Source organism: Myotis nattereri (genome assembly GCF_964212035.1).
Source record: "Myotis nattereri genome assembly, chromosome: X".
NCBI classification, from domain to species: Eukaryota; Metazoa; Chordata; class Mammalia; order Chiroptera; family Vespertilionidae; genus Myotis; species Myotis nattereri.
Window position 1 is genome coordinate 13,220,648 of NC_138078.1, and position 26,783 is coordinate 13,247,430.

The window sequence follows — 26,783 nt, forward strand, 5'->3', positions numbered from 1 at the left end:
TTATAGAGTAAAATGCACAAGTCTTAAATGAACAGCTTGATGAATTTTTCATATGTGTATACCCATGTGTATAGCTTTTATTTTTACATAGTCTTAAATACTACCTTACATGCCAACATATCTGTGTTGAACTTCTGCCCCCTGATGGTCATTGTGCGTCATAGCAACTGGTCGGAGGGTAGGAGGGACACTTAACATATTAGTCTTTTATATATATACTAGAGGCCCAGCGCACGATTAAATTGTACGCGTGGTCATTTCTTTGAGAAAAACTAGTTCCAAGAGGTGATAAAACAAGTTTAAGTTTTGAAAGAAAGGGAGGGCAAGAGAGGGGAGAAAAACAAACTTTCCATGGTTAGATAGATTGAGAAATACTGGGTTAAGCAAAGATAAACCATTTTCATAATTTTAGGGCCCCTCGGAGCTTTAAATATCCAAATGTATATTGTGTTTTGGATGTGGGGACGAAACAGCGTAGCACCTTTAAAATGTAGTTAATCACTGAACCATTTTTTCAGTTTTCTATTGTTTGCATTCTTTTTTAATCCTCAACCGAGGATATGTTTTTTACTGATGAGAGAGAGAGAGAGAGAGAGAGAGAGAGAGAGAGAGAGAGAGAGAGGAGAGAGGAGAGAGGAGAGATGTGAGAAAGAAACATGGATTGGTTGCCTCCAGTACATGCCCCGACTTGGAATCAAACCCGTAACCTAGGTATGTGCCCTGATTGGGAACTGAGCCCACAACATTTTGGTGTAAGGGATGACGCTCAACCAACTGAGCTACCTGGCCAAGGCTGGTTGTATTTTTCACTTCTCATTCAACATATTACAAATAGTATCCATGTTGTATTAGGTGGATACTTAATCAAAAAACATTTTATTGGACACTTAGTTTCTTAATCAATTTTGCTCTAATAAATGAACAAAACTTTTTCCACATGAACATTTTCTTTAGGATGGCTTCCATCTAGGCCAAACTGGTTTGGGCCTTTCTCCATTTACAAAGACCCATATCCTCATCATCCATGCCAGTATAGTGCATGCTATACAGTGGACACTCAACATCCATTGAAAGAATGAACAAGTGTCTGTTTCATTATCGTTTTTCCCACTCATTTCTGTGAATTTTATTAGAGGAAAATGGATAACTGTTTTTTTGAGCATCCCTTTGATTACTAGTGAGGCTGTACATTTTCTCATGCATCTCTACTAATTACACATCCACTTTTGAGAATTGTGAGCTCATTTCTGTTATCTGTTTATCTATTAAGGTGTTAGAATTTTGCTTCCTAATTTGCATGGGCTCTTTACATTTTGTGGAAAACCATTTTCTTGATCGAGTTTTCTATTTAATTTTTTTCAAGTACACAATTTTTTTTAATCAGCAAGATTTTGTGGGATGATTTTGATCGCTCTGACTTTTGAAATGCTATCTGGGGAAGCTTAATCAATGACTTCATTTTTCCCCTAAATCATTCCCACAGTTATTTTAAAAGTTAGTTATAGCCACTTTGGAAGTGTGGGGTCTTTTTTTATAGGCTATTGTAAATCACTCCCACAGTTGTGAGGTACTTTTTTTAACCACACAGAACAGGAGCTCAAATTGGCTGCACATTAGAATCACCTAGGGAGTTTTTAAAACTCCCAAAGCAAAGGATGCCTCATACCAATGACATGAGAATCTCTGGGGCTGAGATCAGTATTTTTTAAAAACTCCCTAAGCCTTTGCTGTACAGCCACAGTTGAGAACCACTTGCCTAGAAGCAAGCGCTTGTCCAATGTCTTGTTAAATTGCAGATTCTGATTCAGGAGGTCCAGGGTGGACCTGGGGTGTGCATTTCTAGCAAACCCCCAAAAGGATGCTGTTGTTTGTCTATGGACCACACTGAGGATCCAGGGTCTAAAGCAGTGGTTTTCAATGGAGGGCAGTAGGCCATATCTTCCCCCTGCTGGACATTTGGCAATAAGTGGAGATGGTTTTGGTATTACAACCAGGAGGAGGTGGTGCCACTAGCATCTTGTGCATAGGGGGCAGTGTTGCTGTAAGCATCCTACAGTAGTACCCAGGATAGCACCATCCCAAAGAGTTATCTGGCCCAAATGTCTGGGGTCCTGAGGTTGAGAAATGCTTCTGTGAAAGAAAATGATCCCAAACCCACGCTGGGACAGCTTTGTGCTCTGGTGTGATGAGTGGCCCCTTCTGGGAAGCATTTCTGATAAAATATATGAGTGATTTTCTGATGAACTATGAGATGAAGAGTCCCTTCTGGGAAATTAGATTTACTTGCCTCACTAAATAAGACATGTCACATTGTTTAATGACCATTTGTACCTGGCCTAACAATATTATCTAACCACATTTTTCTCGTATTCTAAGTGTTTGAGCTGACTTTTTGAAGACTCTTGAAGCAACTTTGAAGTAAAGCTTTGGCATATGCTTGCAATAATCAGTTCATCAGAGAAATTGCTATAATGCCCCTTGCCTTGCCGGTCTCCAAGCTGCTTCCTAGGCGGATCTTGTGTATACATTCAACAAAAGTTTACTGAGTACCTGCTGTGGAGACATTTTAGTGCAGATCCTGCCTTCAGATCCCAGATCTCTTGCTTCTTACCAGTAGCTGTGTCACCTGGGGCAAGTGTTCTTCCGAAGTATAGGAAAATAATAGTATCAAGCTCACAGGATTATTGTAAGGATAACATATTAAAGCATTTAGCAAGATGCCTCCCACATAGTAAATACTCAATAAATGTGCATTTATTATTACTATTTATTCAGAGATAAAAACCCACAAAAAGCTTATAAGTCAGCACATCCCTTCATTCCCCCTCTGCCTTTCAAGCAAGATTCAGTCTTTGTCATCTTGGACTCAAGCTGGTGGTTGGCAGAACTCTAAATGGCTGCAGAGGAGAATTACAAGAAGTGCATGGGCCCTGTTTGGTGTGGCTTGGTTGGAGTGTCGTCGCATGCACTGAGGGGTTGTGGGTTCCATTCCCAGTCAGGGCACATACCCTGGTTTCAGATTCAATCCCCGGTTGGTATACGTACGTGAAACAAACAATCAATGTTTCTCTCTTTCTCTCTTCCTCTCTAAAAAAAATCAATAAAAAATACCCTTGGGTGAGGGGAGATACATATATATATATATATATATATATATATATATATATATATATATGGAGTAAAAATTAGAGAAAAAAAGGACTGGGACAATCCGTGGATAACTGGATTTAGGAAAAATAATGAAGAGAGACTCGGGCTAAGAAGTCTTTAGGATGAAGGAATCTTTGGGCTGACAATGAATCCAGATAATTTTAGGTGGTTTAACTGTGTGTTTTACAATGTAAATGTCTCTTAGATGACGATTTGCATTCTTTTTTGAGGCTATTTTTGGCTATCAATTTGTTTCTTTTTTTCTAGATTAGAAAGTTTTCTTTTTTAATTGAATTTATTGGGGTAACATTGATTAATAAAATTATATAGGTTTCAGGTGTGTAATTCTATAATACATCATCTGTATATTGTATTATATATTTATCACCCAAAGTCAAGTTTCCTTCCATCACCATTTATCCCTCCTATACTGACTTCTACCTCCCCTCACCCCCTTCCCTCTGGCAATCACCATACTGTTTTCTGTTTCCATGAGTTTTTCTTCTTTTCTTTGCTTAATCCCTTCACCCATCTCACTCAGCCCCCACTCTCCTTCCCCCTGAGAGCTGTTAGTCTGTTCTCTGTCTATATCCAGGAGTTTCTTTTAGGTGAGTCTCTGTGCTTAAATTGTCTTAAAGGTGGAACCAGATACCTCTATTATTTTAGTTGCATTATATGCCAGAAAATGTTTTAGGTTCTGTAGCTATACCAGTGGGCAAGTTATCACCCTTCATGAGACTGAACATCTAGAAAGAAAGACAGACAATAAAATAAGTGATGGCAACCCACTACTTCCTGGTGATGGGCTCTGCTGTGATGGGTTAAACATAGGAATCTGTGAATGCTTTATCTACTTTAAGGAGCTTTATGGAAAGGCTTTTCAGAAATAGTATTTAAACTGGCCCTGAATGATGGGTAGGAGTTAGCCAGCTAATGGGTAGAGGAGGAGAGATTGGAAAAGAATATTCTGAGCATGTGTAAAAGCCTAGAGTCAGCATGGCACCTCCATTAACTGGGAGAAGTTCACCAGAGCTGGAGCAAGGAATGCCCTGCATGGGCAGAAATGCAAGATGGAGGAAAACTGGTGAGTCTGTGTTAGTTGGTGTAGTCCCTAAGGGTAATGGGGAGCCACTAAAGGATGCTCAGCAGGGCAGTGACATTATCACTTTTGTGTTTTTTCTTTTCTTTTCTTTTCTTTTTTGAAAGATATATTGACTGCAGGGCTCTGGCAACTAAAAAATAAGAGAGAAGAGGTTTTGAGGAGTGAAGTGCACAGGTCACTTTGACAGCTTTGGGCCGTTAATGCTCCAGTTGTTCAGTGAGGTCACCTGTGTGACAGAAACAAGAACAGTGGATAAATGGAGTTTGTAAACCTCCTTTCAAGATGAAGAGAGGGTCAAACATCAGAAACTCATAGCTCTTGACCAAGGGCTCTTGCCTGAGGATTCAGAAAGGAGGCCCTTCACCATTAGCAAAGGCCCAGGGCTCCTCACTTAAGCATTTTAGCTCCAGATCTCAAACTGCTATCAAGGACTTGGGAAAATTCCCACAGGTCATACAAGCATCACTTGGAGAACTAAATACAAGACAAATCGCAAGTGACCACAGACTGCAAGTGACCACAAACTGTGGGCAATGGGGATTTATACTGTTCTCACCTGTCAATTTGCAGTATTTTGTGGGCTGCGAAGAATATGAGTTAAATAAAGCAGAAGTGGGCAGTCTGATGTCTGATCGCATTGCTTAATTTATTGAACAGGGGAAGTAAACCTTGGGAGAGAGATGGATCCGTTCCTAAGGATTTAACCGTTAACAAAGCCCTGCTATAAATGGAACTCGTGAGAGAAGGTAGCTTGTCTGAGGGCAAATGAGTGGGCCCCATTAGACAAAATAGGTCAGGCAGGGAGAAAGTCATCATATCTCCTGACTGGTTACATTGATCAGAGATGACGGGCCTTGTCGTTTTTTAACTGATTGAATAGAGAAGGAGAATATACAAGAGGTTTCTTTCTGGTTGTTGCCTTTCTTAGAAGATGGCTGTTTCACAGAGGATCCTGAAATGAAAAGAACTGATAATATTTATCACAGTTTTGAGTTTTGTGCTTCAAAATCTGTGTGTGGGTGTCTACACATGTATTTTTATGTGTTTTCAGGAAAAAAAAAGAAAGAAAGAAAAGCTCTGGGCTTTTCATGAGGAGTGCATGTGGCTGGATCACTGTCTTTCATTTGGGATTAATGAAACAAGTCCTGAGGAGCATGGCCCTTGCATTGGTTTGATTTTTTGTGATATTCTCTGCTTTTTCATGTTTCTTGTTTCCTTTTTTCTTATGGTTCTTGTTTTCACCCTCAAAATAAGCCAAGGAGAGGGAACAGTGTGCAAAGGCTAAAATGTATCCTTCAAACACTGGATTTGCCTTCCTTAGGGTTCTGCTTTCTTTTTTCTCCATCTGGAACACCTCATCCCTAATGATGCAAGGAAGTGAAGAAGAACATTTCCCAAGTGTTTGGAATATGCACTTTGCTTATAGGTTGTCTGGTTTATGAAGGCTTCCTGTGTTAAAAACACAAGAGACACTGGCTTTACATTTAGAAATAATCTATCTGATCTCCCCAAAGACAAATAGCATTTGGTATTTTAAATAAATACAAGAAATTGTGGGTGGTGAAGATTAGTGGGGTTGAGTCCTAGCCAGTTTGGCTCAGTGGATAGCATGTTGGCCTGAGGACTGAAGGAAGGGTCCCAGGTTTGATTCTGGTCAAGGGCACATGCCAGGTTGTGGGCTCGATCCCCAGTATGGGGCATGCAGGAGGCAGCCAATCAATGATTCTCTCTCATCATTGATGTTTCTATCTTTCTCTCCCTCTCCCTTCCTCTCTGAAATCAATAAAAATATATTTAAAAAAACAAAAACAAAATGACCATTAAAAAAAGTTAGTGGGATTAACAGAAAAGCAAAAACTGAAATGTTAACATTCTGACTTGGGCAAACCTCACTTCTCTGAACCTCAGTTTACTCAACGATTTTAAAAAAGAGGGGTAGGCTGCAGTTGTAGGCATCCTCTCACGGCCCCCAGTGAGTCTTGCCTCCTAGAATTTATACCCTGTGTAGTTCCCTCCAACACTGAGTAGGGCCAACTTGTGTAAACAATAGCATATCACAGAAATGGTGGACAGTGACTTCCAAAGCTAGGTCATAAAAGCCATTGAGGTTTCTGCCTTGCTGTCTCTTAAATCACTGGCTCTGGGGGAAGCCAGCTGCCATGTTGTGAGGGCTCCCAAACATCCTAATGGCAAAGTTCACCTGGGAAGGCACAAAGTCCTCCTTACTACAGTCATTACCAACCAGCTAGCAGCATGAGTGCGCCATCTTGAAAGTACACCTTCCAATTTTAGTCAAGGCTTTAGATGACTGCAGTCCTAGCCAACATCTTGACTGCAACTTCATGAGGGACTGTAGACCATACCACCCAGCTCAGACACTTCTGAATTCCTGAGATAATTTTTATTATTGTTTTAAGCTGCTATTTTGGGGGTAATTTGTTACAGAGCAATATATAACAAATACAGTTGGCTTAGGCCAAGTCCACTCTTATATTACGTTAATGAATAGTTATTATTGGTCAGAATCATAAAAAGTTGGCACTTCCTCCAAAACCAGATCATAGCTCCAGGGTAAGCCCATGTTGCTTTGGGCATTTCTGAAATGGTAAGTGTCCAGACTCTAGAGAGCTGGCATCCTGAGAACTCATGGATTCAGCTTTGTGGGAACAAGTCAACACAGCTGGATGACCCATCAGTTTACTCCCTAGCACATCACACTGAAAACATAATCCACTTATATTATGTTTACAACCAGAGACTGAACTTGTTAAAAGAAACTCCAATGGAATGGGGACTCCCTTGGACTCTCTACTTAATGAGTCACTCCAAAGAGTGCAACTGGGATTATTTGGAGGGAACAACATCCCTGGCAGCTTTTAGAGAGATGATTGGGATAAGGGTTAAAAGTTGCTGAGTTCATGGTGAAACCCAAGTGACTCCAGAGTAGGAGTCATATCTACAAAGCAGGGGATATAGAAAGGACCTACCAGGCTGTGGTGTCTTGGTTGGACTAAATGACATTGATGGTCCTCTCTGACCTATGAGAATATGACTCTACATATTGGTGGCTAGACACATATCACAACAATGACAAGGCACAGCATACTTACTAGTAGGGACCAGAGTGTACTCAACTTCTTCTCAACCCAATATGGCTATTGTTCTTGACTCATATGGTAGTCTGGATAACTTAGCATCTCTTCCCCATGTTCTATCCCAAACAGAGGCTGTGGCTCACCACTAGATAATCTTCTGAATGAGTGTATCTATGATGCATGACTTCCCTAAGAATGCTAGACTGTTTTCCTCATTTAGAAACTTTCACCCCAACAACTGTGACATTCAACCCAAGAAATACGTTTCTAAGCAAGAAAGGTTTCATTCTGGTTTGTCCAGGGAGGAGCTGAGAAACATCCTCTAACTCAGTCCTTCTGACCTAAATCCTTAGACTCACCTGGGGGAGGGTCTCATGAAATACACCCCTCCCTCAAAGAATTAATTGGTCAAAGGTGGGTTCAAGCAAGTCCAGGTGACCCTAGTGTTCAGTTAGTGGTGAGGACCATAGGTCTAACTATATCCAGCAATTTTCTGCTGCCTGACTCTAGGACAGCCGTGGGAAAACTATGGCCCGCGGGCCGGATCCGGTCCGTTTGAAATGAATAAAACTAAAAAAAAAAAAAAAAGACCATACCCTTTTATGTAATGATGTTTACTTTGAATTTATATTAGTTTACACAAACACTCCATCCATGCTTTTGTTCTGGCCCTCCGGTCCAGTTTAAGAACTCATTGTGGCCCTCGAGTCAAAAAGTTTGCCCACCCCTGCTCTAGGACAAAGGTAACTAGAATAGGTCCTTCTCACCCAAAGCCCAGGGCTGAACAACTCAGTTATTCAGAGACTGGCTTCACTTCTTATGTCATAATTACTTTTTGAGATGAGCTGTGCAACTGCCTATCAATCAGCCAAGTACTTGTGATCCTGGTCCTTTCTTGCATTGGACAGTGTTGAAAGTTAGAACCCCTTTTGTATTTTGCTTCCACTACCTGGACATCTATAACAGTATGCTTGAATGAAGATTATCAATCCTGGCTTTTTAGTCTCTGCATATATTTGAAACTTGGCAAGTTTTTCCTTAGAAATATTTTCATAGAAATTCCTATTCTTTCTTCCCAATCATTGGCATCCAGGGATCTCTTTGTATTATTTATTACAACTGCATGTGAATTTAGAGTTACCTCAAAACAAAAAGTTTAAGTAAAAAGAAAACCAGATGGTGGGCTGCATTTGCTCTGTGGGCCTGGTTTGCCAACCCTAGATTGATGGCTCTAAGTCAGTGGGTCTCAAAGTGTGGCCCCCAAAACAGCAGCAGCAGCCCCTTGGGAACTTGTCGGAAATGCAAATTCTCAGACACACCCCAGACCTACTGAATCAGAAACTCTGATTCTGGAGGTGGGTCCCAGCATTCTAAGCTTCAGGAAACCCTCTGATGCTGATGCACAAGAAAGTTCAAGAATGACTACTCCAGCCCCGGCCGGATGGTTCATTTGGTTGGAGCATCGTCCTGTGCACCAAAAAGGTTACAAGTTCGATTCCCTGTCAGGGCACATACCCAGGGTGTGGGTTCAATCTCCAGTTGAGGTGCATACGAGAGGCAAACAATGTTTCTCACATTGATATTTCTCTCTCCCTTCCTCTCTCTCTCTCAAATCAATTTTTAAAAGCATGTCCTTGGGTGAGGGTTGAGATATATATTTTTTTAAATTTTTTTTAAAGAACAACTGCTCTAGGCCAATCTAAAGAGTTTCCACTGCTGCGCCTAACAGGATGCTGTCCTTGGTGCTGCCTTTTCCCTCCTTTCATCAAGATCTCAGTTAAAGATAAGGACAAGCTTGCTTCTCAAATTGGCAGATCAGACATGCAAAGCCAGCCTGGAGAAATAACTACACTCTTGGATGCTAGAATGTGAATATGGAATTATTTCAGTTGGTTGGAGGTGCTGGCCAGTATTCACAAAATTGTTTTGATTGTTAATAGAGATGACTTTATTTTTACCTAACACAACTTTCTAACTCAAGTTTATTGGCATTTTAACTCCTACATGTTTAATGCAATTGTCAGTGGTAGTGTGGGTATCCAGGCACTGTTTTCCTTGGTGTTATTGTGGCCAAGACTACAGGATCACAGCACATTGACACCAAGTCCAGGATCAATTTCATAATGTCATTTCATAATGTCACCTAGTAAGAAAGGGTACCACCCCAGAGAGAAAATGAATCTGGAGTCAGTTATAGAGGGATGGCAGTGAGATAGTGAGGAGATTCAGGGGTCATTCTAATGCAGTTGCATTTGCCACCTGTGCTGGTCTCCAGATGGACTTAATAAGGCTTAATTAATAATTTCTCTTAAAATAAACTTCCTCTGGAAGGATATGAGGATACATCCCACAATATTCCACCCTGTGTAAAGTTGGAGGTCACATAAAAATGAACTGCAAATTCAATTCTTGCCCTACCTGTCTCGGACAACTGTTGTGAGCCTCAAAAAACAGTGAGCACAAAAATACTTTGGAATTCTTAAAAATCAACTGTGAGGGCTTGTTAATATTATTGCTACATTAGCCTATAATTAGAAGATATGATTTAGTTTTTGCCACAAAACTCCAAACAAGCTTCTGTTTCCTAATTGCCTGGGTCATGATGCCCCCTTAAGTGGCCATTTCACAAAGTCTCTATGCCTCCATCTTCTTTGGCACCTCTATTTATTACTGACCTACCTATTATTTATTTTTACCTACCTATTTCACTCTTATTATAAATAGACATTACTTATCAAATTAAGTAACATCAGGGGTTAGGCAGAAAACACTTCTTGAGAATAATAATAGGTGAAAATTGGATGTGAATGGGGCATAAGCCAAGACAGGATGTCATAGAGAAGATCCCTAGGGCACTTCTGGACGTTTTGATCAATGTGGATCTTGTTTTAGTTTCTGAACCAGACTCTAAAATAGGATATAATCTGTGTACAAACAATTGCTGAAAAGATGAGATGCCTCTTTTCAGTCATTGAGCCCATTCAAAAGGCTCAGTAAAATGGTGTCTGAAATGCCTTGTTTCACTTTTCCTTGACAGGAAGAGAATGGCAGATTGATTCTCCAAATATTTCTTAAACTGATTTTCTTTGGAAATAGAGTCTGCTGCAGGTTTTGAAAAATGGGACTGCAGTGCCTCCTCCAGGACAAAAAGGGTACTTGCAGGTTAGAAATCATCTCACAAACTGGCTTAAGCTCAAAGGATTCATGGTAGGTGGTGACTGAGGAAAAGATCCTCCTGGATGCTTACAAATACTTCAGTGAGCTCATATTAGTCACAGTTAATGGGTTTTCATTTTCAGTAAGCTTTTTCATATTCCCTGGGGAAATATGCTGAGCTACTCTTTGGAGAGTATTTCCTTCAAAAAACAACCAACCAACTCCTACCCTTGGAAGAAAGGGGCAAAGGGCATCAGCAAGTTGTGGGGACAACAAAGGGAATGAACACTTTCTGGATACCAATTCCTGCCAGGTGTCCCATCTGAGTCAACTCACTCTCTTTATGTTTCCCTATCAAGATTAGTATTATCATTCTTATTTATAAACAAGAGGACCAGTGCACAGATTCATGCACTGGTGGTGGGGCATAGCCTGCAGGGATTGGCCCAATGCAGGAGTAGCTGCTCATCCCAGTCAGCAGTCAGCTGAGGAGCTGTGGACCTACCCTCTGAGTGGCTGCTCCCACTGTGGGAGCGACGCTCATCCTGGTCAGCCGAGCAGCATTCCCACTGTGGAAACACACTGACCACCAGGGGGCAGCTCCTGCGTTGAGCGTCTGCCCCCTGGTGGTCAGTGCATGTCATAGCAACTGGTTAATTAGTCGTTCTGGTCATTCTGGTCATTCCGCCATTCAGTTGCTGGACTTTAATATATATAGATGTGGCTCAGAGTGATCATGAACTCATCCAAGGTCAGAGACATAGCTGGAAGCAGAGCATAGGTGTGTCCCACTCTATCCAGCACATCCAGTGCCCTTGTCATACTATCATTAGTAGCAATAATAGCTACCACTGTGCTAAGCACTTTATACACACTATGTAATTTGGTGTTTCTCAACTTCAACACTGTTGACACTTCTTGTGGGTGCTGTCCTGTGCATTGTGGCATGTTTAGTGGCATCCCTGGCCTCTACCCACTAGATACCAATAGTACCCACTCTAAGGTGTGCCAACCAAATATCTCAAAACTTTATTAATGTCCCTTAGGGTAGGGACATAAGGTGGGTACTTTTATCATTTTTTCAGAAAAAGAAACAGCAATTATGCCATATTACAGACCAAGGGAATGGCAAAGCCAGAACATGAACCTGTGCCTAAATCACCTCTAAAGTGTATGCTCTTCAGTAGAAGATGTTTTCCAGCATCTTATCTAGAATCTTCATCGCCTGTATTCAAAGGTTGTGTCTTGTTTCTTCTTCATTCCTGCTGCAGCCATTATGTGCTAATGTCCCCTCTCACATCCTCACTCAGGTAGACTGTGAGGTTCTTGAAGGGGGTTGCCTTGTATCACCTACCTCTAATGTTGTAGGGCTTAGCATGTAGTGGGTGCACAGATGTTCACTTACTAAATGAGTGAATTCATGCCAGTACTTTAATCCTTCCCATTCAAATCTAGTTCATGCTGTGAACTTGCCTTATGAAGAAAAAGGTTAATTCAGACAAGGTAAATTCCAAGCAGCTCATGTCCAAAATGATTAGGAAATGAAAATTAATTGAGGATGAATAAATGTATGTTTGAACACTCAGAATTTAATAAACCCATTTGGTAAGTTTTCAGGAATTAATTGTTGCCTCTAGAAGTAAAGGGCAGCCATGATTGCTATCATTTGTATCCAAAATTGGAAATCAGGCAAGAGCTAGGCAGTTAAATGTGTATTACTTGTTAAGGATTTGGCTGTGCCTGCTACATATCAGGGGAGGCCTTCTGGGCTGGAAGGAAGTGCCACCGTCCTTTCTACAGAAGTCATCCAATGACATTTGGCCAGTAGGACATGCTTGCTTTCTGCTGTTTTTTCTGCACTCAAGATGCATGGTTCTGAGCAGCCTTTGTGCCACCTGCGTGGATAAAAGCGACTCCAATCTGTCGACCGCTTAATAGAAATTTCCCTCGGTGAGAAACCAATTGACCAACTCTACCTGGGATTAAAGCAGCCACCACCACACCATCTGCATAAGGCCCTAAACCAAAGGGTGTAGGATGATCAGTTCATAGGCAGGGAGCTGTGGCAAGGGAGTATAATTGAAATGTGTAAGTCTCGATTTGCTCCTCCTGATTCCTTCTCCTTCTCAAATGCCACAACGTGTGGATGGAGTTCAAATGAACAGCGCTGTCACGATGCTGCGAAGCCTGCTTAGACAGTCTGGTTTGCTGCGTGGGCTGCACACAGCATGAGCAGGAAAGAGAGAAAGGGCTTCATGGGTAGGGGATGGCTATCTCATGATGACAAAGAGCGACCTCCTAAGCCCCCACTCAACCTGCTCATCCTGAGAGCAAAGGCAGACTCTACAGAGGCCTGGTGTTCCTCTGCTGCAGTTTTGTCAGGACTGGGCCAGGTCCCCGTCACCCCAGCACTGCCACAATCACTGCTGTTCTGTCTGCTCCACCCTGCACCCCCACCCTTCCTTTCTTTCCTTTTCTTCCTTTGCTTTTCTCTCAGTCTCTCTCTCTTTCATGATTTCTCTGACCTTTACAGACATTAACCCTTCCTTTTTCTCAAAACCCTTATAAAGAGCTTCCATGCTATGTGCTGACCATTCAAATGAACCCTTGTAGACACTATGTCTAATTCATATGTGTATCCCTGAAACTGGCAGCCTCAGCACCTGATGCGTGCTTTATGCTTAATAAATGTTCATTGAATGAATGGATGCATGTATACATGCATACATGAATGAACGAATGAACGAACAAATGAATAAACCAACATGTCAGAGTTGTGGAAGTGACAGTTTTGCAGTCTCTTTAGCTTTTGCTTATTTTACTTCGACCTAACACAGTGAAGTATTTGCAAATCCTGGAATACTACAACTAAAAGAACATTTTTTAAGAATGCAATGGGTGATAGTGATTGAAAGAACTGGCTGTGGAGTATGACAGATGATGGTTTGCATCGCATCTCTGTGACTTACAAGCTGGGTGACCTTGGTTAAGTGACGTAAACTCTCAGTACTTCTTTCCCCCATAAATGAAATAGACATCATAGCATATACCCCATGCATTCAACATGAAGAGCAAATGAAATAATGTATGTGAAAGCACAACACAAGATGTCAGGCATATAGTGAGCATATACTAATAGTAATGCTAATAATGATGACAATAAATATGATGTCATTGATGTTGATGCGGATGATTACTAATGCTTAACATTCATATTTTAAAAGACTTGATGAGTTGCTAAGATAGCCTGCTTTCTGAAACATTTGAGGTGGAAAAAGTAACCTACAAAAAATAACTGTGTTTAAGGCCTAATACCATAACCCAGGAGTGTTCCATATGTACTATACCATAAATACACAGTTAATCCTCAGTTCTCAAACATCTCCCATATCGAACAATTTGGTTCTCAACCAAGTTGTTCAAGGAAAAAATGTCTCTGTAGTCGACCTCACAACCCTTTCATGCTGATACATCAGTATGACAAAAAGCATCTCTCAGGCCACAAACAAAGGAGAAAATGCGCCAATATGAGGCAGTTCACCACGAAACCTCACCTTGTTAACATCGCAGGAAATTGTGCTATGACTATTTATGTGTTTTTATTTTTGCTTTTGTTGCTGGTAAAATGGACAGTTAGCACCATTTTAAAACAAAAGCAGGCCATCAAGAGTGCTAATGTTGTTAAGGGTGTGAAAGAAACAAAGATCACAGGCATTAGAGAGGGAGAAGAACTGTTGTTGATTTGGATAAATGACACACAGTGAGGCAGTGACAGCATTTCAGAGGCCGTAATATGTGAAAAAGCAAAGATGCTGCACAATGACTTCCTGAAAGACATCCCTGCACCAGTGCTGAAAATGATCCACTTAAGGCTAGGTGGTTCGATAGATATCCGAAAAGAAATGTTTGTTTATAGATTAAACAGTACATTAGACATGTAATGTATATAAGAAAGGTTAAAACAGGGAATTATTTGGGGGTCTAGAATGAATTAATTCAATTTACATTGTTTCTAATGGGAAAAAATGATTTGGTTTTCAAACAAACCGCTTCTCAAACAGCCTTCCGGGACCAGTTAAGTTTGAGAACCAAGTATTTAGTTTACCAATTGAGAAAAGAATCATATTTAAGAGAGCTTTATTCCTAAGTTTCTGATTACTCTGAAGAGATGATAGATATTGGACAATTAATTACTTTCTCTTTTATTAATGTTTTCATTTCTGTAAAATGCAATGCACTGATTGCTTGGAAAGGAAAGTTTACAAATTGGTCCTGACATCAGCTTTTCAAGTAGACAAATCAGGGTTACTTACTCTCAGCACCACTAACATTTGAAACTAGATTATTCTTTGTTGGAGGGAGGCTGTGCTGGGCATTGTGGGTCATTTCCTAGCACTCCTGGTGTCTCCCCACTAGATGACAGTAGCAGCCCATATCTCCTCCTAGTTGTGACTATTCAAACCTCAAATTGCCTTCCCCTGCATCCCACCAACCACTGAGATAGGGTAATGAGTTCCATTGCATTGGAAGCAAGGCAAGTGCCAGCCATTGGTGATCTTTAGCCCATGGGAATCTATGTGCCAGTGTACGAAGTTCTACAGAATTAGAACCTGAGTCACCTCAGCCTTCTACCAAGCTGGCTGGAGCAGATGTACTTCTCTGGTCTCCTGTATACTCCCTGGAAGCTCTCTCACCAATTCCAACCACCGCCCCCCCGCACCCCTAAACCATCCAGGTAGCTTCTGTGTGTTTTTCTGTGGATAGACTCTTAAAACAACTACCAATATCAGACTAAAGGCTCCTTGCCGTCACCCTCAAGAGTACTGTATGCCCACACAGGCTGTAACCAGGGCATAGAACAACAACTTGCCAGGCAGGAAAATGAGTAAAAACCTTGATGCGGTTCAGAACCACTACAGAACCCATCTTTATTTTAACTAAGTGGGGAGCAGATGAAAAAAAAAAAGAGCACCATAAATCAAAAGAATTTTGACTTCATTAGAGAGTGAAAAATCTCAGCACAAAAACATTTCCTTTAGAGAAAGTAAATAGAGCTTCTGTAATTGGGTCAAAACTGGGAATATTTCAAAATTGAGGACAAAAAAAAATTCCAGCAAACCACAATGAAGATATTTGGAGAAGTTAGAGTTTTGTGGGGGTTTTTTAGTTTACTTCTATGGAAAACAATAAATATCTTCTGGCAGAAGGAAACAGTTATGAAATCATGAGAAGTCAACCTAAGAGAAATAAATCATCGTAATTCTGAAGGCTGCAAAGCAACACAAAACATGCTTTTATAGCAAATGTAAAGAGGAAAAGATAGGAAACCATGTAAGTGCTATGAATGAAGCTATGTAAGAAAAAAGTAGGAGAAACTAAGATGGCGGCATAGATAAACACCGGGAAATAGTCGCCTCCCACAACAATTGAAAATTAGCCCAAAGGACAGAGCAAACATCGTCCAAAACAACAGGAAGGCTGGCTGAGTGTAATTTCTACAACTAGAAGAAAAGAAAAGCACGCTGAGAGCCAGAGGAGCTGCAGAGGCTGAGTGCAGAGGTACGGCGGCGGCGGTGGCGCGCGCGGAAAGGGGGTGGCACCTGAGGACGCGGCTGTCTTTTTGAATCACAAGCTCCCGACTGCTCTGATCTCCGGTTCCGGGAAGTCTCTGGGGACCCAGGTCTCATACGGGGAGAGGCTGCTCTCTCAGGCGGCAGCGGGCGAACTTGGGGGCAGATTTCCCTCGGAGGTGCTTGCAGCCATTGCCGGGACACTGAGACGCGCGACTCCGGGCGCGGAGAATCAGCCATAGCGTCTTTCCCGGCCCTTTGACTCCCTGAGACCCCGCCCCACCCGGGCTGCGGCAGAGGCTTTTGCATGTGAATGCCCCAGAACTTTGCAACCTGATAATTACCTAACTGCAGCTGGGCCAGCCAGACCCGGAACTTCCAAGAGAAGGCCCAAGGCCCCACAGCGGCTTGCATTGCTTCACAGCTGAGCCTCTTCGTAGTTCCTGCTGTGTGGCCTCAGGCAGGAGCTGAATTAGCACCTCCTTAGATCCAGGAGACACTGTACCCAGTGGTCAGAGGAGGACCATTCTCCCACTTCAGACACAGCTGCTTCCCACAGCCAATTGGCCTGGAGGTCAATTCCTCCCAGTGATCCTACAACAAGCGAGGCACCAAGAGTGCACCAAGAGTGTCCACCCCAGGTAACTGGGAAGGCTGAGCCACTGAGCCCTACAGGACACCTGGCGCGCAGGCCACTCTATCAACATAGGGAAGCAGCCAAAATGCGGAGACAGAGAAACAGGTCACAATTGGCAGAAACGGAGGAGGACAGACGACTGGATATAGAGTTCAAGGCCACGTTTATAAGGTTTGTCAAGAATTTTATGGAAACCGCCGATAAATTTAATGAATCCCTCAAGGAGTATGGTGAGACCATGGAGGTCATGAAAAAGGACCAATTAGAAATTATGCATACACTGACTGAAATAAAGAATACTTTACAGAGCTCCAACAGCAGACAAGAGGATCCCAAGAATCAAGTCAAAGATTTGAAATGCAAAGAAACAAAAAATACCCAACCGAAAAAGAAAAAAGAAAAGAGATTCAAAAAATATGAAGATAGTGTAAGGAACCTCTGGGACAACTTCAAGCATACCAACATCAGAATTATAGGGGTACCAGAAGGAGAGAGAGGGCAAGATATTGAAAACCTTTTTGAAGAAATAATGACAGAAAACTTCCCCCACCTGGTGAAAGAAATGGACTTACAAGTCCAGGAAGCACAGAGAACCCCAAACAAAAGGAATCCAAAGAGGACCACACCAAGACACATCATAATTAAAATGCCAAGAGCAAAAGATAAAGAGAGAATCTTAAAAGCAGCAAGAGAAAGACAGTCAGTTACCTACAAGGGAGTACCCATCCGACTGTCAGCTGATTTCTCAACAGAAACCATGCAGGCCAGAAGAGAGTGGCAAGAAATATTCAAAGAGATGAATAGCAAGAACCTGCAACCAAGATTACTTTATCCAGCAAAGCTATCATTCAGAATGGAAGGTCAGATAAACAGCTTCACGGATAAGAATAAGCTAAAGGAGTTCATCACCACCAAACCAGCATTATATGAAATGCTGAAAGGTATTCTTTAAGAAGAGGAAGAAGAAAAAGGAACTCTTACCATTTGCCACAGCATGGATGGAACTGGAGAGCGGATAAATACCACAAGATCTCACTTATTTGTGGAATATAATGAACAACATAAACTGATGAACAAGGACTGATCCAGAGACGGAGAGGCATTGATTGGACTGTCGGGCCTTGGAGGGAAGGTAGGGGAGGGTGGGGGCAAGGGGGAAAGATCAACCAAAGGACTTATATGCAAGCATATAGGCCTAACCAATGGACACGGACAACGGGGGGGTGAGGGGGTGAGCGGGGAGAGGGGGGGTAGAGGGTACACATATGTAATATCTTAATCAATAAAAAATATTAAAAAAAAAAAAAAGAAAACTTGGCAGCCGAAAAAAAAAACAAAAAAAAAACAAACAAAAAAAAAAAAAAAAAAAAAAAAAAGAAAAAAGTAAAAGGAGAGCCAATTCCCATTTACTGAGTACTTAAATTTACCCCATCCCAGGAGCTGTGCCTGGATATAATTTTAAAATACATCTTCCTAATCTTTCACAAGTACCCTATGAGGGAAATGCTGTTTTTTGCTTTCAGTTAAATGAGGAAATAGAGATGTAGAGCTGAATATTACAAAGGTAGAAGGTAATTAAACCAAGTCTTCATGATCCCAAATATCATATTATTAGCAATTTTGTTTTATTGCATCCCATATGTAAACCCAAAGGAAAAGACTGTAGAGAAGCTATCGAAGTGAGTATTATCCTAAAATGGTGATCTTATGGGCAATTACTTAATTTCCTAGCTTCTAATATATTTTATAGTGTTTATATGAGTATATTTTTAAACTTATTATATTCTACCATTTGAAATGGATGATGTTTTTATTCATATATCAGTTTAATCATCTGCCATTCATGTAGATATGGATCATTTACTCTGAGATGATCAAGGGCATGTTTCCCCAATATGAAGTTGTTCATATTGATTTGATTGGTTATTGATTTGAGATTTTTTCAGTAGAGGCATTTACAACTATAAATTTGCCTCTAAGCACTGCTTTTGCTGCATCCCACAAATTTTGGTATGTTGTATTTTCATTACTTTTGTCTCAGACTATTTTCTAATACCCTTGTGATTTTTTTCTTTGACTAATTGGTTATCCAGGAGTATGTTAAGTTCCAAAACTTGGGAATGTCTCAAACTTCCTTCTGCTATTGACTTTTAACTTAATTCCATTATAGTCCAAGAACATACTTTACATTATTTCAATCATGTTAAATTTATTGAGACTTGCTTTATTGCCTAACATATGGCCTGTCCTGGACAATGTGCCATGTGCACTTGAGAACGTGTACTCCGCTGTTGTTGGATAGTTGATCAAGTCTTCTATTTTGGCTATAGACTGAATGTTTATTCCCCCACCCCAAAATTCATATCTTGAAACCTAACCCCCAATGTGATGGTACTTGGAGTTGGGGCCTTCAGGAGTTGTTTAGGTCATGAGATGCCTTTATAAATGAGACCCCAGAGAACTCCTTTGCCCCTTGCAGCATGTGAGGAAACAATGAGAAGGTGGCCATCTATGAACTAGGAAGCAGGTTCTCACCAGATACTGAATCTGCCAGAGCCTTGATCTTGGACTTCCCAGCCTCTTGAACTGTGAGAAATAAATTTCTATTCTTTATAAGGCACCCAGGAAATAGTATTCTCTTATAGCATCCCAAACGGACTAAGAAAATGTCATTGATGATCTTCTGTGTAGTTGTTCTATCCATTGTTGAAAGTGGGATATTGAAGCCTCCTGCTATTATTTTTGAACCATCTGTTTCTCCCTGGAAGGAGATGCTGCTCAATCTTACATGTCTAAAGTACTTGTAATAGTTATAATCTGGACTTTGAGCCTTGGGTCTTGTGGTTTTTACAGTGTTTGGCACTATGGACTTATTCACTCAGTCTTCAAACAATGAACAGTCTGTTGAATCAAATCATTGAACAATACATGGTAAAGATAGGTGACAAAGTAGTGGCCCAAGAAGGGGTAAATAAATCCAACCAGTGGAGGGCTAAATGATGTCTGGTCTAGGGTATGTATTGCTTATGAGCCCACTGAATCAATCAATGTTAAGAAATCCTCTCCCTTCTGACCACAAACCATGACCATGGAAGTCTTAAACTCTGACTTATTTGATGATTCAAAGTCAAACCAGCTTAAAACTTCTCCTACAAGAAATAAAAATAATTCCTTGGCTTAAAACAATGCTGTACTCATTTTGCATTCAGATCAATTACCCTGACAATTTAGGTTTTCATATTCCTGTAGAATAAGAACAAATTGGCCTCTCTAAGAGTTTTTACATTATTAGAATCTGTTCAGGAGAAAAGAATCATTAAATTCCTCTGAGAAAGTCTAGTAATAAAAAATTGTTCTGGTAACTCTGGTACATTTTCAATATTTCATTGAGTTGATATTATTCCCTATTACTGTAACTATAGATCCAAGGCTATGAAATCAACCTCACCACTTGGTAACACTACAAGATCATCTTGGAGCTAATTTTAAAACAGCATTCCTTAGAATTTTTAAAACCAGGTTTTTCTGATACTAGAACTGGAGTTAAATTTAGGTCAACATGGATTTCATAAAAGCAAAACCCTTTAAAGTTTGCATTAAAAATTCAATATGTCTAACTGAACAGCCTTGGTTGGGTGATGATAATAAATATTACAAAAAGTTAATTTCCCTTCTCCAGGCTTTCTCAGAAGAAAGTTCTGTAGCTTCACCTCAAGCATATTGGAATATTTCAGTTCAGCTTGGCAACAAGCAGGATACTCAGTCATCAATTGATTGCATTTTGTCATAAATAAATACAAGTGTGTGTAGCCAAGCTTCAGGTCAGTTCCTACTGATGTCACTTTGTCCTTGTCCTGGAGTTAATTCCATGGTTATAAAATCCAGTGTTTTATTCTTACCCTTTATTCTTTTATGCAACTCTGTTGAAAATACTAGCTACTGTTTTCTTATTTTAAGTCAAAATGGCTCCTCTCTTTCTCTACACAGTAAAGAAATCCTTTTAGTAGAACTAACTTTCAATAGCCTAATAAGTCTGTGTAAGCATGGCACAGATAACATTGCCATTATTTATGGGGTTGTCCCACAGAACATTCTGTTCTTCATTATGTCTACAGGAGAAGATATATAGTAGGGCCCCGTTGCTATTCTGGCTTTCACCATCCACATGGTCAGAATATATCACCCTAACACCCACAGGGAGTGTGCAGTCCTGTAAGGTTCAGTGGGAGGAAGGGGGTAAGCAGTACAACAAGTAGGTGACAGCACCAACTTTGAAACCAGACCCCCTTTTAGGATGCATGAGAGATGGTGAAAATCAGTCTATAAGACTCATCTCAAGAATGGGAGCAATAACTGGGTATCATGAAGCTTAACAAACAATGGATATAATGCTCTTCGTATAGTATCTGGCATATGGTAAATGATTAATAAATATTTCTATTGTTCAGCACATAGCAGATGATCAGTAAATTTTGGTTGGATGAATGAATGGATAAACAAACAAATGAATGAATGAATAATCAGCCAGATAAATACCTGTTTTATGTTCCCAGTATATATTCCTCTCCTCTAAACTTAAACTTCTGCTTAAAAATACAATAGGTTGTACATGGTGGGATCCAATAATGTTGGATAAAGTAGATTTGCTGTCATTGTCTCATAGGAGAAAGAGCAACCAGTGGTCGGCAAACTGCGGCTTGCGAGCCACATGCAGTTCTTCGGCCCCTTGAGTGTGGCTCTTCCACAAAATACCAACTTCTGCGCATGGGCCACGAAGTTTCAATCGCACTGTATGTGCACGCCCGCACGTAGTATTTTGTGGAAGAGCCACACTCAAGGGGCCAAAGAGCCGCAAGTGGCTCGTGAGCCGCAGTTTGCCGACCACTGACCTGGGCCAATTCCACACGACCCCTCCTGGCAGAATTCCCAAACCAGTCTGCAGGTATCAGGTCTGCAGATAGAGGGCAAGGCTGAATCCTCAGTAAGGGATCATTACTGACCGGATCCAGATAAAATGAAATAAGTGGCAAGCCCTGCTTGCAGTGCCTCATTGGGCAGCAAATATAGTTTTGAGTTTACCCTTACCTCGTCCACGTCCAGAATCATTACCAGGTCCTCTTGGTCTGCCTTATACACATAAGGGTTACTGGTTTCAAGGCCCAAATGCCTGGTCTCTACACTCTACATTTCTAAACCTCCTCAGCTCCTTGCTTCTCTGATCCTCTACTCAAAAATAGCTCATTTGCTCTTAGTGGCATCTAGGTGAGGAAACTGAGACATGAAATAAGGGAGGGCTCCCAGGGCCCCAAGATCAAAAGCTCTTCAAGACTTCCTCCCAAGCATCTTTCTTCTCCCAATCCTATCTTTCCCCAACTAAGAAGGTGACCAGAGGGCAGGTGGCAGGCAAACATCCTCAATGGTTCTCTGACTGGTTACAAAGTAAGACAGGCCCAAAAGCTCAGCTTTACATGCCAGAAAACCTTTGCACCAGAAATACTGGTCTCAATTGAAGGCCCTGATACTTAAATTCTTCTGGAATTCCGGACTCCTTCTGTGGAAGGTTTCTTTAAACCAGTGGTTCTCAACCTTCTGGCCCTTTAAATACAGTTCCTCATGTTGTGACCCAACCATAAAATTATTTTCGTTGCTACTTCATAACTGTAATGTTGCTACTGTTATGAATTGTAATGTAAATATCTGATATGCAGGATGGTCTTGGGCGACCCCTGTGAAAGGATCGTTCGACCGCCAAAGGGGTTGTGACCCACATGTTGAGTCTAAACCAGCTGTGGGCAAACTATGGCCCCCGGGCCAGATCCAGCCCGTTTGAAATGAATAAAACTAAAAAAAAAAAAAAAAAAGACCGTACCCTTTTATGTAATGATGTTTACTTTGAATTTATATTAGTTCACACAAACACTCCATCCATGCTTTTGTTCCGGCCCTCCGGTCCAGTTTAAGAACCCATTGTGGCCCTCGAGTCAAAAAGTTTGCCCACACGTGGTCCAAACCATTGTATAGTGATCTTTTTTAGACAAAGGAAATAGTTTTTCACTTACCTTTTTCTTCCAACTACTGTTCAGCTTTGGGAACATATTTCAGTTCACTTTTAATATTCTGGATCTCCGATAGGTTGACTGCAGGTCCTGGAAGTTTCTTCGCTCCTGGAATTGGCTTCTTTTCCTCATCCGAGGTGGGAGGAGCACTCTGAAGAGAAAGAAAAGCAAGGAATGAGATTCAGCTTACTAAAAAAATACATTTGGTCTCTCTGGAATGAAAAAAATTAAAGCAAGAATAATGTCAGAGTGTAATTCTAGCAGAGTGACTTTTTCTTGTGCTACTGAGACATCCTCAAAGTTTCAAGAAGATGATCTGAAGTTTGTAGAGGAATGTGGAATAAAGTTAGAAGAAGAAAACAAGTAATTTCCATGTGACTTAGAAAAACTAGAGTACTGTTTAGTGTCTTATTACTAATAAGAATGACCACTAGTTGGAAGTACTCATCTTTCCAAGGCAAGCATCTTACAAGATCAAATTAAATTTGGTATCATCTATATATATAAAAGCCTAAGCAACTGGCCAATCGGCCAGTAGCTATGACATGTAAAGACCACCGGGGGGGGGGGGGGGGGGGGGCAGACACTCCTACCAGTACCTATGATGCGCACTGACCACCAGGGGGCAGACACTCAACACAGGAGCTGCCCAGCTGTGGTGACTTGGCAGCTGCAGTTCTCGGGTGATGCAACCGGAACCAGAGAGGAGGTAGCCCAATTCTGGGATGCGTCACCCGAGAACTGCCCTCTTGCAATCTGGGACCCCTTGGGGGATGTTGGAGAGCTGATTTTGGCCCGATCCCCTCAGGCCAGGCTGAGGGACTCCACTGGTGCACGAATCCATGCACCGGGCCTCTAGTGTGATCATAATATGCCTAAATAGCAGAGATTTGCAGAATGTTAGTGCACAGCTGGCTCTAGCAATGACTTAGTCTAGGAATTTTCAAATGTTTTGTTTGGGGTACAGTGGCTGCCAGCCTTTGTTCCAGTGAATCTCTGCAAAGCATAAACAAACTGAAATTGATAGAAGCAAAACTTCTTTGAATATGAGTTGGCTAAAGTAAAGCAAAAGAGGAGGCCCAGCTCTCCCTTCCTGCTTTGTAAAGTATTTTAAATTCCCTGCCATATTATGTTTTTATTTTGTTGCAGCTGCAGGGCAGGACCACATTCTATACTTTCTTGTGGGTCCTCCAACACTTGGTACAGAAGTGCATAAGCATACTTGTTGATTGTTATTTAGCTGATTAACCCTGAAAATATACCACAGTGGCAAATCTATGCCTGTATGTATATACACCAAACACACATATTAACAGTGACATAAACAATAAATCAGTTGCTGTGTGTGGCTCCTAGAACTCCAACTCATTACTACAGAAGAAAGTTGCTTGTTAGCTCATTCCTCTAATTTGCTACAGGTCAGGGGCATATTCTCTGCAGCCCTTGAAGGAAGGTGTTGGATGAACATTTGATCACCGTGGCAGCCAGGAGAACAGGCCTCGGATCAGTTTCCTGCTGGGAGGGTAATTGAATGATTGCCCCAGCTGCTTTGTCCTGAAACACGCCCATCACCACACTGAGGTCATGCTTCCCACGGCTGCTCTTGGCCAATGACTGAGTGCCACAGGATCCTAAAGTGGCTGTTTCTGGGAGACCTCACACTCCTCTGGAAGGGCCTCCGGCTCAAGAAATCTCCTTAGAACAGCACTGAGGTCTAAGATGCTTCTGCCAAACCCTCTGTCCCACTATCCTTCACCTGCATCGCTGTCTGACAACCCTCCCATTTTCCTTACAAGCGTTTTCCCCAGTAAGTATTTTGCCCGTCTAATCCCATCTTTGGGTCTGCTTCCTGGAGGGCCCAAACTAACAATCCCATTGTGAGACTGGCAGAGCTCCATCTGGTCGCCCAACAACTGAGTGAACCAATCCAGTTCCAGGGAAAAGTAATAAGAATCCTCAAGTTTGTTGCCAGCCTAACTAGGCATCCCTGAAACTTGAGTATTAAAGTTGATGCTGTTCCTCCCTTCTGGCTCCTACATCTAGTTCTCAAATTGTCTAGACCGGTGGTCGGCAAACAGTGGCTCGCGAGCCACATGCGGCTCTTTGGCCCCTTGACTGTGGCTCTTCCTAAGCCTTAGGAGTACCCTAATTAAGTTAGTAACAATGTACCTACCTATATAGTTTAAGTTTAAAAAATTTGGCTCTCAAAAGAAATTTCAATCGTACTGTTGATATTTGGCTCTGTTGACTAATGCGTTTGCCGACCACTGGTCTAGACCCTAAAGGGAAAGGGAAGAAAGTGTTCAACCTTCCTAAACTCGAACCAATTACTTGGTTGACATGTCCTTTATAAAACGTTTTTAAATTGTTTGAGTGGATGAGTAGAAATCTAAAATATCGAGGTGCTGTTCCATCTGGTAAGCGCTAATTGCTTTTCCTAGAGTCATTTCCTTTGACTCGGGCACAGTGCTAATGAACTAGCTAACATGTCAGCCACATAAGTTGATAAAGTAATTCAGTGTACACTGGCTGTTGTAAATATCTGGAAAATATTGTTTCCCCAGATCAGTGTACAGAGCCATAGGATAGGCTTCCTTGTGTGCGCATACATTCATCATTTATAAATGCAGGTTTAGAAGCAATAATGAACATTGCTAAGCCTCCATTTGGAGGACCAGGTATTCCAAAATGTTCTTCGTTAGGCTTTTGGAAAGAAATTTTAAACAAGGCTATAAAGTGTTGGGAGTTTTTTAAATATCTGTAGCAGTGAAATAAAAATGTTTCCTTACTTATAAATGTTCCCATGATTGTTAGGTGGGTAGATCTTAATAAAGAAGCATGAAGAAGAAAAATGTTTCTAATTCCTTCTGTTAAGTTCACAGGGAAGTTGCATTCACTGTCTTTGTAATATCAAAATGTGCTGTATTGACACCCAAAGCCAATGTATGTAGTTATGTGTCTCTGTACACATTTATTATTATGATATACACAGAGATAGAATGGTAATTTTAATAGTAGTCACTTTCCTCTCAAGTTATTAAAACCTCAGTGCACTGTGCTTTTTATTTATCAAGGTAAGACTTTTAGTTCTTGATTTGGTAAGGTCATGTGTATTGGAAAATTATAAGTGGATATATTTAATAAGTAGATATGATATTAACTCAGGAATGGGGTTAGTGATGGTGCATATTCTTAACTGAATCTTCTTTCATCTTTCAAAAATAATTGACAATCTGAATTTGTTAAGAATTATAATAAATTAAGGCATGAAAAAACAGGGTTCCTATTGGCTCTGTTTGACTAATAACTACATTTTTTTGTAAGTAGATATTTGAATTGAGAAGGGATATGGAAGACATTGTTTGATTTAGATAAAAATAGCTAGAGAGAAGGCTTATCAGCCAGCCCCAGACCATTTCCAGTTTCAGGAATGGCTGTTATCAGGGGAGATATTCCCTTTGGGAGTGATGGAATATTTGTAAAATTTCGCACAGTGGTGAACCATTTTCCAGCTATCTGGCCTTGGAGACCACATGTCCTATTGAGTTTTCCCCTAAACTCTCCTATGTGTTCCTTCAGGCTCAAACACTGAAGACTTAATAATAACAGCAAACAGTTACACTGCCAGCTGTTCTAAGCTACACATACTCACGCATTTAATCTTCACATCAACCTATAAATATGGTACTATTATTATCCATATTTTACAGTTGCGGAAACAGGTACAGTGGTCACACAGCTAGGATGTGGTGGGACCAGAATCAAATAGTGTGTTTTCATCTTGTAAAGGAACCAGATGGAGAGGGAAATAATTAACAGAACACCCCAGCATGCTAATTTGTGGCTTAAAAATCATGGGATTTCAGTCAAAAGAGATATGGGAGGCAGAGCAGGGGTTTTTCCATACCTTTCAAATCACTTCAAACAAGAAGCTGCCTTGTCTTATGCAAAAGAGAAGGCATACTGTGTCACAAAAAGTGGCTGGGGCCTCAAGCAAGACCACAAAATTCTGCTAAA

The 26,783-nt window shown here is 41.1% G+C and overlaps 1 protein-coding gene across 1 annotated transcript in view; it reads right to left on the reverse strand.

Moving 5' to 3' along the window:
• The window catches only part of SMPX (small muscle protein X-linked), a 53,227-nt gene that overhangs the window by 8,138 nt on the left and 18,306 nt on the right, over positions 1-26,783 (reverse strand). Inside the window, exon 4 of the mRNA XM_081115015.1 lies at positions 22,770-22,917. Coding sequence (XP_080971141.1) covers positions 22,783-22,917 — 135 coding nt within the window. The 3' untranslated portion in view covers positions 22,770-22,782. The remainder of the gene's footprint in view (positions 1-22,769; positions 22,918-26,783) is intronic.